General features: G+C 39.7%; 1 protein-coding gene across 2 annotated transcripts in view; it reads left to right on the top strand.

The window, feature by feature from the left end:
* Positions 1 to 16,361, top strand: part of NUP88 (nucleoporin 88) — a 30,359-nt gene that overhangs the window by 8,642 nt on the left and 5,356 nt on the right. For both annotated transcript variants that reach the window (XM_027130797.1, XM_027130796.1), the window contains 5 exons: positions 1,473 to 1,649; positions 5,911 to 6,097; positions 6,592 to 6,739; positions 9,619 to 9,717; positions 15,504 to 15,594. In XM_027130797.1, coding sequence (XP_026986598.1) covers positions 1,473 to 1,649; positions 5,911 to 6,097; positions 6,592 to 6,739; positions 9,619 to 9,717; positions 15,504 to 15,594 — 702 coding nt within the window. The remainder of the gene's footprint in view (positions 1 to 1,472; positions 1,650 to 5,910; positions 6,098 to 6,591; positions 6,740 to 9,618; positions 9,718 to 15,503; positions 15,595 to 16,361) is intronic.

A 16,361-nucleotide genomic window follows, 5' to 3' on the forward strand; every position in this document is an offset into this window, starting at 1 on the left:
GTGGCGTCTGGGCAAGTTATTCAGTTGCACTAAGTGTCATTTCCATGACTGTATATTCCATGAATATGAAAAGTAGTGACCACTTAATTGGATTATTGTACAGAATAAATGAGATCATGCATAAAAAGTGCTTAGAATGGCACAGAGTAAGTACTCATTAATTGATACCTACTACCATTATTAGAAATATTACTATATTTATTAAGTTCCAGTTAAGTTTGGATGGCTTGGTATTTAAGTCTCTTTGAAATAACTGCTTTGTCTTTTTGTTTCCATTCATTGTCTTAATTTTTTAGTTTAACTCAGGTAGTTCTTTTATTCTGGATTTTGGGATTCCTCATTTTTTGCCTCCTGAAACCATATACCTTTCCATGTGATAAAGAAACTAAGATATATGGTACCTATAACAGCTTGGAATGATGCTGACTTTCTCAGCTATATGAAACTGTGGTTTTATTTTAACCATATTCATTAACCTTGTGTTAAACTGGAATCTTTTTGAATAACAAACTAAATTTTAAAATACAAAACAGCATGTTTTATCATTTGTCTTTCCTGATTATAAAGGTAATGTAAATTTGTTGCGGAAAATTGGGAAAACTAAGAAAAGTATTAAGAAGAAACTGAAGTATTTTAAAATTTCCTGTAGTCTGTCCTCAGCATAGCAATCAGAGTGCTACTTTTCGGTATAAATCAGCTCATTCTGCTTCCCTGCTCTCCGCACTCCATTGATTTCTGCCCGCTGACTGCAGCCCTCCAGCTCAGTCCTCCCAGGCTCTGAGCTCCAGCCACTCAGCCTCCTTGCCATTCCTCAGACACTCCTGCCACCGCCCTCCTTGGTCTTTGCCTGTGTCCTTCCTTCTGCCTGAACTGCTCCTTCTCTACGTGACCACAGACTCGCTCCCTTACTTCTTTCAAATCTTTGCTCAAATAGCACCTTATCAGAGTCTTTCCCAGATCACCTAAAGCAGCACCTCCATCAGTACTCTCTTCCCCTGCTTTATTTTTCTTCATAACGTCATATTCTGGCTCTGTGTTATGTGGTTGGCTTCTCTGTGGACGTCTCTCTCGTTAGAGGGGGGCCTTTGTTCAAGTCACTGATGTTTCCCAGAACCACAGGCACTGAGCGCTTAGTAATATTTAGTAGATATTCGTGGACTGAATGCCTCCTATTGCTTAGAGATAACTTGATATCTTTATGTGTTTTCTTCCTGTTTCTTTTCTGTGTTTATGCATGTCTGTATGTGTGTATTTTTACTGTTTGTGTGATTGTATATTTCAACTTTACATAATTTTATGGCCTACTTTCATTGAATTTTATGAGAATTTTCCAATGTTGTTTAACATTCTTCATTATCACAATTTTTTGTCTTATCACTCCATTGAATACAAATTCAATCCCCACCTGCTGTTATTGGACATTTTATTTCTGTTTTCGTTTCCAACCAGTTGGTTTTAAAATCTCTTTTCAGAAGGGCCTACACCGCATCTCTAGGAGAGACAGCAGTTGCATTTGATTTTGGGCCGTTGTCAGCAGTCCCGAAGAACATATTTGGACAAAAAGGCAAAGATGAAGTATTGGCTTACCCCCTGTACATCTTGTATGAGAATGGGGAGACTTTCCTTACATATGTTAGTCTGTTGCACAGGTAAGCTGAGGAGGTAACCCACCTGAAATGAAAGCCCAGCTTGTGCTCCAGTATAGATTGTCATGGTTGCACTTGGGGTCCGTGTTTTTGAGTTTCTGGAAGTATTGCAGCCTTTCAAGGCTGGCTTGCATATTTTGAAGAGAAAGTTGATACAGATCATTTGACTTTTCATTTCCTCGTATTATTTGGGTAAGTTCTGTAGAATTCGTGGATAATCACTTAAGACTGGATTTGTGTTCACAAAGGATAGTCAATCAAAAAAGTATTTACAGATGGTCCCCAACTTAGTCAGACTTATGATTTTACGATGGTGCAAAACCAGTATGCATTCAGTAGAAACTGTACTTTAAATTTTTAATTTTGATCTTTTCCTGCGCTAGTGATATTCAGTTGATACTGTCTTGTGATGCTGGGCAGTTAGCACAGCTTCCAGTCAGCCACACGATCACAAGGGTAAACAACTGATATACTTACAGCCATTCTGTTTTTCACTTTCAGTACAGTATTCAATAACTTCCATGAGATATTCAACACTTTATTATAAAATAGGCTTTGTGTTAGATGATTTTGCCCAACTGTAGGCTAATGTAAGTGTTCTGAGCACATTTAAGGTAAGCTAGGCTAAGCTATGATGTTTGGTAGGTAAGTTGTATTAAATGTATTTTCAACTTAAAATATTGTCAACTTAACAATGGGTTTATTGGGACGTAACCCCGCTGTAAGTCAAGGAAGATCTGTATCATGTATCTTATGTGAACAAGGCACCATGGGGATGGTTAGACATGGTTATCTGGTATCTTATGTCCCAGTTGTGGGGAAAAGACATACATAACCATGGAAAGATAATGACTCGTACTGCATTAGTGGCGCATAATAAGAACCCAGAGGAAGGAGAGATGATTCTGACTGAAGAAGTTAAGGAAATTTTCACAGAGAAGGACTGATGTCATATGAGACTTAAGGCTTTAAAGCAGGATTAAATGAAGCATCAAGGAAGGGTAAGACCATTTTAGTCACAAGAGCAGCACGAAGTCAAGTATGAAAACAGGCAAGTGCAAATGTTGTTTAAGGTCCAATGATTAGACACTTGGGGCTGGAGCAGAAGATTCAGGTAGGGAGCGTCTAATGATAAAGCTGGAAGCTCCTGTCCAGGGAAAATGTGGTGGAGTTAAATACCTAGTTAAGGGATGTGGAGTCTTTTCTGTAGGAATAGGTTAGTAGGAATCCAGTGATGGTTTCTAAACAGGAGAAGGATAAAACAATTGGTTAGGAAAGGGACTGGAGCAGAGAGACTTTTAAAGTAACTTCCAAATTTTAGTTTAAGGTCTGTAAGAGTTTGAACTAGGGTGGTAATACAAGGGAGAAATGAACATAGTACATACTACAAAGGAAGGATCAATAAGACTTTGTTGCTGTTTGGTTAAGGGAGTGAGCCATTAACAGAAATAATGAGGTCAGGAAGGGCAACTAATTTGGAAATATTCCATGGACATTTGGAAATACAGGACTAGAGAGAAAATACAGGTAAAATGAAGAAATAAGAATCATCTGTTATGGTGAGAGTTAGAATCAATAGAGGATAAGAATTTTGGGAAAGTTTGTAACTAGAGAGGCATACGGCCCGAATCTGAACATTGTAATTTATTTATTTATAAATCAACAGATATTTATTCAGGACTCACTCTGTGGCAAAATAGGAATACAAGGTTGAAGGCAGAGTCCCTGCTATGTGGTTCCTTGTCTACCAGAAAGGCCTATGACAAACCAAAACTGTAGTACAATGTGATGTGCTGAAGGCATCACAGGGTGCTCTGGGAGTGGGACAGAGTAAGTGCTTAGGCTGCCTGTCTCGGAGGACTCAGAAGATGGTAACACAGAAGCTTGGACCTGAAGGATTCACTAGGTAGAAATGGGAGTGGAAGTGAACCCAGGAGAGAGAAGAGAGGATGCAAAATGAAAAAGATAATTAAGAAAGATGAAAGAGCTTTATAGATGGCAGAATGATGAGGATTCGCTGTCAGTCCTGTTCTCCTGGACAGAAATGTTCTCTGCCTTTCACACATGGTCTCTCTCGGGAGGCTTTTGTGGTAACATTATTACCCTCCCTTACCCTTCCTCCCCAAACTACTTGGCCCTTATTTGCCCACATTATCTACCTAGTAACCTTAGCCCACAACCTGAAAGTCATCTTCTACATCCTCATAAGTCCAGTCTGGTCCCAAAATTCTATTGATTTTACCATGAAAATTTCTTGAATGTATATACCCATCTCTCTATTTCCCTGTCCTTGCTTCAGACCCTCATCATCTTCTGCCTGGATCGTTCTTCTCTTAACTAGTTGCCTTGAATCCCGTTTTGGTCCCCTCTTTGTCATCCTCCTCACTACCATCTGATTAATCTTAGTAAAGTGAAACTCTATCACTCTTGATTTAAACCTCTAGTGACACACTGTCACCCAGCGGAGAGACTCTGAGCACGTTAACATGGCATATGAGACTGTCTGCTTCAAAAGCCAGCCCAGCTACTGTTCTGTTGCCTTAGACTTTGCACTTCGCCTCCCATTATACCAAGCTAAGTTTCCTTCCTGTCAATTCCTCGCCTTTCATTCCTCCAGAACTGGATATATGCTGCTCCCTAGCTTGGAATGCTCACCATCCCTTCCCAGAATATGCTGTTCCCATTGATTTTTTTTTTTTTTTTTTTTTTTTTGCTGTACGCGGGCCTCTCACTGCTGTGGCCTCTCCCGTTGCGGAGCACAGGCTCCGAACGCGCAGGCCCAGCGGCCATGGCTCACAGGCCCAGCCTCTCTGCGGCATGTGGGATCCTCCCAGACCGGGGCACGAACCCTCGTCCCCTGCATTGGCAGGCGGACTCTCAACCACTGCGCCACCAGGGAAGCCCGATCTTACTTATTTTGGATACCTTTCTTACATATCTCACTTGCTTTGTACCTTTCAGTGTTGCTTTGTACCCTGTAAATCCTTGCATTGTTACAGATGTTATAGTAATTCTAGTTAAATGTCTGCTTCCCCAGCTAAACCATTACTTCCTTGGGGGTGTTATCCAGCACTCAGTAAGTGTATTTGTCTAATCCAATTAAATAGTGGGTCTGAAGATAAGCTGCACTTCAGAATAAAAGTTTTTGGGAGTCATCAGAATACAGGTAATGGTTAAAACCAGGCATAGTTAATAGGCTCTTTTTTTAAAAAATAAATTTATTTATTTATTTTTGGATGTGTTGGGTCTTCGTTGCTGTGCATGGGCTTTCTCTAGTTGTGGCGAGCGGGGGCTACTCTTCGTTGTGGTGCGCGGGCTTCTCATTGCAGTGGCTTCTCTTGTTGCGGAGCATGGACTCTAGGCACGCGGGCTTCAGTAGTTGTGGCGCGTGGCCTCAGTAATTGTGGCTCACGGGCTCTAGAGCGCAGGCTCAGTAGTTGTGGTGCACGGGCTTAGTTGCTTGCTCTGTGGCATGTGGGATCTTCCCGGACCAGGGCTCCAACCCGTGCCCCCTGCATTGGCAAGTGGATTCTTAACCACTGCGCCACCAGGGAAGTCCTGATATGCTCTTATATAAGTGTGTATTTTGAAAAGAGAAGAGGGTTTACAATGGAATCCGGGAAAGCGCAAATATTTAAGAGGCAGAAATTAGGAAAGGGTATTAGAAAGGTGTGTTCAGAGAGGTAGGAAGAGAAAACTAGGAGAAAGAATGTACAGATGTTAAGGGTATTACGAAGCAATCATTGTTAACCAGTTATAAATGCTGCACCAGCTCGAGATAAGGGCCTTTTTTGCATTTAGCAACTAGAATCTCAATGGTGACCTCTGCCAGAGAGTAGCTTCTACTGGAGTGGTGAAGGCATAAACCACAGTAAATTTAGGGCAGGATCTTTCAAACTCTGCACTATTGACATTTTGAGCCGAATCATTCTTTGTTGTAGGGGACTGCCCTGTGGGGCAGTGTTTAGCAGCATCTCTGGCCTCTAGACACCAGTAACTTCTCCCCCTCCTCCCAGTGGTGGCAACCAAAAATGTCGTCAGACACATGCCAGTGTCCCCTTGGGGGCAAAATTATGTCCAGTTGAGAAGTACCAAAGAGGTGGGAATTGAGTGGGAAAATGAAAAAGTGGAGACATTGGGAATATACTGTATTTTGAATTAGTGTATGATAGCTGGGGAAAGAAAAGTCAAAAAAAGTTCTTAAGTGATGAGCATGGTTGTCTGCTATCAACATTTTCCAAGTATGTTTTCACTCTTTCTTTAGCCCTGGGAGTGTGGGAAAGCTGTTAGGCCCACTGCCCATGCATCCTGCAGCTGAAGATAACTATGGTTATGATGCGTGTGCTGTACTCTGCTTACCATGTGTCCCCAACATCTTGGTGATTGCTACTGAATCAGGAATGCTGTATCACTGTGTTGTGCTGGAAGGGGAAGAAGAAGACGACCAAACAGTAAGTCGGGCTGCTGTGGGCATATTTGTATCTCCAACACCAGGGATAGTTCCTGGACCACTATGAATGTTTCGTATATGAGGAATTTTATAGTTTCTATTTGGCACTTATGTGTATTTTGAAAACTTACTTAACACTTAAAAGTAATTGAAGCCCACTTTAAAAACTTAAATTGAAGGAAGTTAAAATGCACCCAGGTTACTTGGTCCAGCGACCTATATATTTCTTTCTGAACTCTATATTGCCACCTTTGGTGATAGGTATAAAGAACCTTTGAATCACTGAATTGGCTCTTCTCTAAACTTGTTTATTTACAACTTCCTAAAAGAAGAGAGGCCTTTTTTTCACTTTTAAGAATAACAAGGCACTGTTGGAATAGAGGGTGGAATTAAGAGTTTGAAAGCACTATTTGATTCAGCTTTTTGCTTCTGTTTTTAGTTGTGTACATTTTCAAAGCAACATGAAACACTAAAATTACAGTGCTTTTTTTTCAGTCAGAGAAGTCCTGGGATTCCAGGGCAGACCTCATTCCTTCTCTGTATGTGTTTGAGTGTGTGGAGTTGGAGCTTGCCCTGAAACTGGCATCTGGAGAGGACGAGCCCTTTGATTCTGACTTTTCTTGTCCAATCAAACTTCACAGAGGTAAAGTTTTCACTAAAATTAGTTCTTTTATTTCATTATATTTGTACTAAGATTATCACAGGGTATTCCTGTGTAATTTTTCTGTAGTTCCAGCCTTTAAAAAGTTGACTGGGTTCTTTTGGCCTTTCAGTTACAACATTGCACTGTAGGTCCAAGAAAGACTAAGCAAATTCCCTAAGTTTTAGGATAGTGGTCTTCAGTCTGGATCCACTCAGATTTATAATAGTGACTTTTTCCTGGTCCAATCAAAAGGAGATTTCATGATTCAAATTCTTAAATGTATGCAAACTTTAATAAACTTTTAAAATAACTTTAAAAATAAAATTATACTGGTATTAAGGTATCTCTTTAAAATATCTTTCTTCATTTTAGAACATATTGTTATACCCAGGCCCATTTGAATGTTTCCTTTTTTTCTTTTTTCCTTTTGCTTTAACTTACCTGGGTTGGCACCAGATCCTTCTGGCAACTTATATCTGTTCATCTAGGGCGCTCTTGGATAAACTGCTGAGACTATCAAAGAATGTGTTCTGTGTGTTGTCCAGACTCAGCATGGCTCAGTGGAAGGAGTTTGTAACTAGGAGTCTGGAGTGTCCTAGGTTTTCGTTAGAGCTCTAACATTAATAGGCTCTGTAGTATCGGACATTTATTCAACTTCTCACATAAAGATAATAGAGATAACATCAGATGATCTCTAAGGTCCCTTCTGACATAAAAATCCTATAATCCTATTTGCCCCTCAACAGTTTCTCAGAGTCTCCTCTAGGATCTAGTCTTCCTCCCTGTGAAGAATGAGGAACAAAAGCTCACTCAGTCTGGAATAATTGGGTGAACCTTTCATAGTTTTCGTCTCTCCAGTCCAGAGAAAGGGAGTTCAATCTTGTAGCAGCCTGACTTAATCTGCCTACAGTCCTATTAGCCAGTTTGCCTGGGTTTGGTAATAATGGCTTCAACTCTGTACTAAAGTGTAGTCAGAACATTTAAGGGCATAGTAGTCCTTATATAATAAACCAGCAAAGAGGATTCATTGGGCATGTCTAATTGAACAGGGTTTGGACAGATATAGTCTAAATATTAAGTCTCAGAACTTTGCTTTATATATGAGGAAATTGAGACCTAGTGAGGTAAAGTGACATAAACTAATTGGTTTCCTTATAAAGATACATACGTTTTTCGGAAATCTTAATTGTAGGCTTTTTTATCTTGATTCTTTGAATAAGAGATAACATTTTCAGGGGCTTCCCTGGTGGTGCAGTGGTTGAGAATCTGCCTGCCAATGCAGGGGACACGGGTTCGAGCCCTGGTCTGGGAAGATCCCACATGCCGTGGAGCAACTAGGCCCGTGAGCCATGGCCGCTGAGCCTGCGTGTCCGGAGCCTGTGCTCGGCAACGGGAGAGGCCGCGACAGTGAGAGGCCCGCGCATGGCGATGAAGAGTGGCCCCCGCTTGCCGCAACTAGAGAAAGCCCTCGCACAGAAACGAAGACCCAACACAGCCAAAAATAAATAAATAAATTTATTAAAAAAAAAAAAAAGAGAGATAACATTTTCATATGTGAAACTAATAAATTTTTGACTGATTCATATTTATACTTAAGGCATATTACAATACCTGAAACATACCCAGATTTTTAATGACATAAGTGAATGGCTACCATATAACTTGTCAGGGGTGTCTAGCAAATTTCCTACTTCAGTTACTAACAGATTTCTGTCTCATCCCAATATTAAGGTTTTTCTGTTGACTTCAGCACCACAGACACATTTTTAAAAGCTATTTTAAACACTGGGAGATCTAATGAGATGATTTGAGCCTTAAATTAAGTCTCAGGTGTGGGCAAATGAAAAGAAACTGTTTAGTACTTTATTGTTCAGAGAGATGATTACCATGGAGATTGCCAGGAGTTTGTTTTTTTTAACTTTTTATAGCATAATGCTATTTTCCGAGGTGTTATGCAGAACCCCAACATATAAAACTGATGAAAATACTATAATATTCACTTTACAACATTTACTTACTATAAAGTCAGCAGTAAGAAAGTGAGGCTGTTGGATAAAAGAAAAATTGGGTTTAGGGGCTTATGGATGACAGTTGCCATCTTAAATCAGCTTTAGCATAGACATTATTTCTGTATCTTGTTTTGGTTGTTTAATGTTTTAAAAATCATGAGTCACAGAGATAAATATTTATAAATTAAGTATTCAAGAGTTCATCTTTTAGTTTCACAATAGTCTTACTACTGATAACTAGGACTCCATGGAAATACAGAAATTTTCATTAAAATTATGTAACAGCTGCTCATAATTCTTGGTATAAATATAAATACAAAAATTCTATCTAAAACTTAAACAATTATCTGTAAGTCAGCATTATCAAGTAAAACTTCACGTTTTACACCTGACTTACCATCTATGACAAGACTGTTCACTAAGCAGCTGTGCTGAAGTCTTTCTAGTACCTGTGCTGTAGGAGTGCAGTAGCTTCAGCAGTTTCATGTAAGTAGATGCGTGCAAGCATAGGTTTCCTACAGAACTACAGCCTTTCTTACCATTTTATTTTGAAGAACTGTAAATAAATGCACAGAGGAGGACAGAAAGGCATAAGTGAGTTACCTGACAGCAACTGTTAATGTTTGGTGAACTCTGTATTAATATTTAGAAAATAATGTATTTGAATTGTGTTTGTTAATTATTATACTTTTAAAATGTATTTGGAAACTGAAGTCAGATTTTTAAATTCCCAAACCCCTGACATAGTGCCACAGTATGAAGGTCCTGTAGACCTTGCATCACTTCCATCAACAGATATGTTTGCAGCCTGCTCAGGTGAACTCTGTTTTCTAATGGCTTCCTTTATATCATTAATGATTCCATTTGCAGATCCCAAGTGTCCCTCAAGATATCACTGTACTCATGAAGCTGGTGTACATAGTGTTGGGCTAACTTGGATTCATAAACTTCACAGATTTCTTGGATCAGGTGAGTTTTTGCACTTTTCAGTATGTTTCACAGATTCTATAAAAAGTAGTTTGGAACAGAAAAATTACAGAGAAAATAAATGATACCAAAAGATAGTTCTTTGAAAAGATTAACAAAATTGACAAACCTATAGGTAAACTGACCAAGAAATAAAAAAGACTCAAATTAATTAGAAATGAAAGTGGGGATATTCCTGCTGACCTTACAGAAATACAAGATTATAAAGATATACCAAGAATAAAAGATTATAAGGGAATGTCAAGAACAATTGTATGCCAAATTAGATAACGCAGATGAAATGGACAGATTCCTAGAAAGACACAAATTACCAAAACTGACTCAAAAACAGATAGAAAATTTGAATAGACATATATATAACAAGTAAAGAGATTGAATCAGACAACATGGCTTCATATTTGAAGCATTAATACCAATTCTTCATAAACTCTTACAAAAAATAGAAAACACTTCCCTGATCACTCTATGAAGATAGTATTACCACAATACCAAAACCAGACAAGGACATCCAAGAAAGGAAAACTAGAGACGAATATCTCTTATGAATATAGATGTAAAAAATCCTCAACAGAATACTAGCAAACCAAACCCAGCAACATATAAAAAGGATTATACACCACTACTAAGTGGGATTTATCCGAGGGGTGCGAGATTACTTTAACATTGAGAAATCAATTGATATATCAATATTATACCACAGCAACAGAACAAAGGGGAGTTCCCTGGCAGTCCAGTGGTTAGGACTCCAGCACTTTCACTGCCGGGGCCCGGGTTCTCAATCCCTGGGCCGGGAACTAAGATCCTGCAAGCCGCACGGCAGGGCCACGCCCCCCCTACCCCCCACCAAAAAAAAATAGAATAAAGGACAAAAACTATATGATCATCTCAACAGATACAGAAAAAGCATTTAGGGAAATCCAACAGCCTTTCATGTTAAAAACACCAAATAAACTAGTAATAGAAAAGAACTTCCTCAGACTGAAAAAGGGTATCTATGAAAAACTCACAGCTAATACCACACTCAACAGAAAAAGACCAAGTGCTTTCTGTACTAGAATATTGCAGCTGTAGTAAATTACTACAAACTTAGTGTCTTTAAACACCACGAATCTATTATCTTATAGTTCTCTAGGTTTGAAGTCCTAGAATGATCGCACTAGACAAAGCAGTGTTCCTTTCTGGAGGCTCTAAGGGAAAATCCATTTCCTAGCCTTTTCCAGCTTCTGCCTTCCTTTGCTTCTAGTCCCCTTCCTCCATCTTCAAAGCCAGCTATGTGGGACAAAGTTGAATCTTTCTCACCTTGTATAACCCTGACTTACTTTTCTGCTTTCCTCTTTCACTTTTTTTTTTTTTAATATTTATTTATTTTGGCTATGCCGGGTCTTAGTTGCAGGCACATGGGATCTTCCTTGTGGCATGCGGGATCTTTAGTTGCAGCATGCGAACTCTCAGTTGCGGCATGCATGCGGGATCTAGTTCCCCGACCAGGGATCAAACCCAGGCCCCCTGCATTGGGAGCATTGAGTCTTACCCACTGGACCACCAGGGAAGCCCCTCTCCTCTTTCACTTTTAAGGAAATTTGTGATAACACTGGGCCCACCCAGATAATCCAGGCTAATCTTCCTATTTCAAAGACATCTGATAGACAACTTTTTAAAAATTTATTTAATAATTAATTTATTTTTGGCTGTGTTGGGTCTTCATTGCTGCGCACGGGCTTTCTCTAGTTGCGGCAAGTGGGGGCTACTCTTTGTTGCGGTGTGTGAGCTTCTCATTGTGGTGGCTTCTCTTATTGCAGAGCACAGGCTCTAGGCGCACAGGTGTTAGTGGTTGTGGCACACAGGCTCAGTAGCTGTGGCTCGCAGGCTCTAGAGCGCAGGCTCATTAGTTGTGGCGCACGGGCTTAGTTGCTCTGCAGCATGTGGGATCTTCCTGGACCAGGACTCGAACCTGTGTCCCCTGCATTGGCAGGCAAATTCTTAACCACTGAGCCACCAGGGAAGCCCTGATAGACAACTTTAATTCCATCTGCAATCTTTATTCCCCTTTAGCATGTAGTCTAGCATATTATCCCGGTTCTAGGGATTAAAACACAGACATCTTTGGGGAGTCCATCGTTTTGCCTACTCCATTCCACCTGGGGCCCCTAAACATTCACATCTGACAAAATACATTGTCCCTATAGCCACAAAAAGTTCATAATCTCATCTAAAAGTCCTGAGCTCAAAAGTACTGCAATGTAGGGCTTCCCTCGTGGCGCAGTGGTTGAGAGTCCACCTGCCGATGCAGGGGACACGGGTTCGTGCCCCGGTCCGGGGGGGATCCCACATGCCGCGGAGCGGCTGGGCCCGTGGGCCATGGCCGCTGAGCCTGCGCATCCGGAGCCTGTGCTCCGCGACGGGAGAGGCCGCAGCAGTGAGGGGCCTGCGTACCGCAAAAAAAAAAAAAGTACTGCAATGTCATCATCTAAATCATTTAAATCAATTATAGTTAGACTCTAAGTATAATATACCCTGGGGCAAAATTACTCTCTATCTGTGGACCTGTGAAACTAGAAAACAGTTGTCTGCTCCCAGAACACAATGTGGGGCAGGCATAGCTATCACTTATAGATACTCTAGTTCAAAAGGGGAGAAAATGGAATGGAAAAAGGAACCATAGGTTCCAAGAAATTTAAAAATCTAAATTCCATTGTGTTTCAAGGCCTGGGGATGATCCTCTGGGCTTGTAGCTCTGCCCTCTGAGTAATCTTTCATTTTGCAGGAAAGATTGTATTTGTTTGTAGTTGAGTAGTTTTATTAGCCTGTTTTCTGCCTATAGAATTTTGAGGGTGGAATAGCCTTCTCTCATCCTCTGACCCTTTCAGTTCAAGCCAGTGGTATTTCTGTGGGTATAAAATTCTCAGGAACTTTTTGGGTCTCCTGTGTGTATCATGACACTATAGTAGAGTTTCATCCACTATCTTCCCTATATAATCACACCTCTATTTTTGGCTTCTGCTGAGACCTGAAGGATCTAAGTCATGCTCTTAATCTCGTCAAAGAACCTTTTGTGTGACTGAATATTCTGAACTTTTGATCTTTCTGAGGTATTAGCAAAAGACTGAACAGTCACACCAGTGGCTTTTTCTCTAAAACATGTTTCCGGAAGGTGACTCTTAATTTTAGCATCTTTTGCCGTCCACATAGGCTGAGAATTTCCTAGATCATCAAGTCCTTGTTCCATTTTGTTTAACAGTTCTTCCCTCAATTATATTTTCCTCACGTTATACTGTAATCAGCAAGAAGAAATCAGACCACATCTTCAACACTTTGCTTAGAAATGTCTTCAGCTAAATGTCTGATTTAATTGTTATACAAGTTCTGCCTTCCACACTTTCCCCTTAAGATCAGGAACAAAAGGATGTCTGCTCTAGCTACTTCTATTCAACATTATAATGGGGGTTCTAGACAGGGAAATTAGCCAAGGAAAGAAAATAAAACGTATCCAGATGAGAAAGGAAGAAGTAAAACTATATTCTCCAATGACACGATCTTTTACACAGTTAATTATAGGGGCCCATTGAAAAACTATTTAAACTAATAAATGAGTTCAGAGAGGTTGCAGGATACAAGATCAGTAAACACGTATTGGGTCTATTTCGGTGCACTAGCAGTGAACAATCTAAAAAGAAATTAAAACTATTCCATTTACAATAGCATTAAAATGAATAAAATACTTAGGAATGAATTTAACAAAAGAAATGCAAAACACACTCTTAAAACTACAAAACAGGGAATTCCGTGGCATGGCAGTCCAGTGGTTAGGACTGTGTGCTTCCACTGCAGGGGGCACGGGTTCGATCCCTGGTCCGGGAACTAAGATCCTGCATGCTGCATGGGGTGGCCAATTAATTAATTAAGTCATTAAAAAAAAAAAACTATAAAACGTTTAAAGAAATAAGACCCTAAATAAATGAAAAACATCCCATGTGATCTTTGAGAAAGATAAACAGGAAGATCAAAAACATCTGATCCCATGGATCAGAAAACTTTATATTGTTAGATGGCAATACTCCCCAGATTGATATATAAATTCAGTGTAATTCCTATCAGTATCCTAGCTGGCTTCTTTGCAAAAATTGACAAGTTGATCCTAAAATTCATATGGAATTGCAAATGATCTAGAATAGCGAAAACAATCTTGAAAAACAGGAACAAAGTAGGAGGACCCACACTTCCCAGCTTCAAAACTTACGAAGTTATGGTAATCAGGACAGCGTGATATTGGCATAAGGATACACATATAGGTCAATGAATAGAATTGAGAGTCCAGAAATATACCTTTACATTTACAGTAAGTTGGTTTCAACAAGGGTGCCAGAACAGTTAAATGGGGGAAAGAATAGTCTTTTGAACAAATGGTGCTGGGACAAGTGTACATCTACATGCAAAAGAAAGAAATTGGACTATACCTCACACCATACACAAAAAATGAACTCAAAATTGATCAAAGACTAAAATATAAGAACTAAAACTATAGAACGCTTAGAAGGAAACACTAAAGACAACCCACAGAATGGGAGTAAATATTTCCAAATCGTGTATCTGATAATGGACTTGTGTCTAGAGTATATAAAGAATTCTTAGAACTCAATAATAAAAGGAAAACCCAATGTTTTAAACAGACAAAGGATTTTAATAGACATTGTTCCATTGATCATATACAAATAACTAATAAGCACATGGAAACATGTTCAGTCATGGAAATGAGATACCACAAAACCACAAGATACCACTTCACACCCACTAAAATGGCTAGTATTTAAAAAGACAATTACAACTGTTGGAAAAAATAGGGACACTCATGCATTGCTTATGGAAATGTAAAATGGTCCAGCCACTTTGGGAAAACAGTCTGGCAGTTCCTCAAATGATTAAACAGAGTTATCATATGACCCAGCAGTTCTACTCCAGAGTATATACCCAAGAGGAATGAAAACATGTTCATACTTGGATAAAATTTCTAAACGAATGTTCATAGCAGCATTATTCATAATAGCCAAATAGCTAAGTGTCCATCAACTGATGATTAGATAAATAAAATGTGGTATGGCCATACAATGGAATATTATTCAGCTACAGAAAGAGGAGGTACTGGTAACTGCTCCAACATGGATGAACCTTGAAAATATCATGCTAAGTGAAAGAAGCCAGTCACAGATAACTACATGTTGTGTGATTCCATTTATATAAAGTGTCCAGAATAGGCAAGTCCACAGAGACAGAAAGTAGACTAGTGGTTGTTGCATAGGTCTGGGGCAATTGGCAGAAACTAGGGAGCGATTGCCAATGGGTATCATGGGGGTTTCTTTTTGGGTAACGAAAATATTCTAAATTTTTTGTGGTGATGGTTGTACAATTCTTTAATATACTGAAAACCCATTGAATGGTACAGTTTAAACGGTTGAGCTGTGTGGTATTGTGAATTACGTTTCAAAAAGCTGTTATAGAAGTAAAATTGGTATGGGTGAGGAAGAGAATGGAAGGGAATGATTTCTGGGATTGTTCTCCTGAATGAAACGTTTCTGCATTTCTGACCAAGGAAAATCCACTTTCCTTCTTGAGGCAGAAATCTAGACCCCTGTGGAAAGGCGATTTCTATGTCAGAGAGGCATAGCCTTTAAGAAGCAATGGTCTGAGACAAGAACTTAACCACATTTAACTAATATCGTCAGCATTTTAATTTGGAGACTTGTTATTTAACTTATATATGTGTTCTTTTGTAGATGAAGAAGATAAGGACAGTTTACAGGAACTAGCTACAGAACAGAAATGCTTTGTAGAACACATTCTTTGTACGAAGCCATTGCCATGCAGGTAAGGACTTTCTCTCCCTTCTAAACACAGATAACAATTGTTGTTTCAGTAATTCAGGTATATATGTATATTACACTCCCATGCAGACATGATACTTCACCCCAAGAGTATCTGTGCATCAGAAGCTCTCCTCTGCCCACAGCCATTCCACGTTTTGTGTCCTCTGTCTGGGAGGTATATCCCCAGTCATAACCCCTGTCAGTCTTCACTTGCTGATTCTTTTCTGATCTTAATGTCAGTTCATAAAGGGTTCCCTTGACTTCCCAGAACCCCTCTGGGTTCTCCTATTATCTTTCTCTTTGCAGCACATACTTAAATGGATATTTTTGTTTGTTTAATGTCTGTCACCACTACTAGAATATAAATGTTTCACGAAGGCAGAGACCATGTCTGTCTGTTTCATACTTTATACCATCGCCTTATGTCTGTACACTCAGTGTCTGACAGGGTGCCTAGTAGATACTCAGTAAATATTTGATTAATAGAATAAAGGGAAACATCTAGAGTGACTCCCAGGTTTCCACCCGGGATAACGGTAGATGCGGTACCCTTCAGAAAAATTGGACGTAGGAGAAAGTGGATGTGGGAAGACTCAAGATGGGTTAATGGGGGCACTTGGAGTCTTCTGTTCCAAAGGACATCCAAGTGGAGGAGCCCATAGGCAGTTGGACACGTAGGTCTGGGCTAGGACGGTATGGATGTGGGAAATGTCAGCATGAAGGTTCCCCAGGAAAGGGCCTAGAGTAGAGGACACCTGAGTATAGAGT

This window comes from Aethalodelphis obliquidens, unplaced genomic scaffold (genome assembly GCF_003676395.1).
Source record: "Aethalodelphis obliquidens isolate GAN/ISIS:26980383/991018 unplaced genomic scaffold, ASM367639v1 scaffold38, whole genome shotgun sequence".
Classification (NCBI taxonomy): domain Eukaryota; kingdom Metazoa; phylum Chordata; class Mammalia; order Artiodactyla; family Delphinidae; genus Aethalodelphis; species Aethalodelphis obliquidens.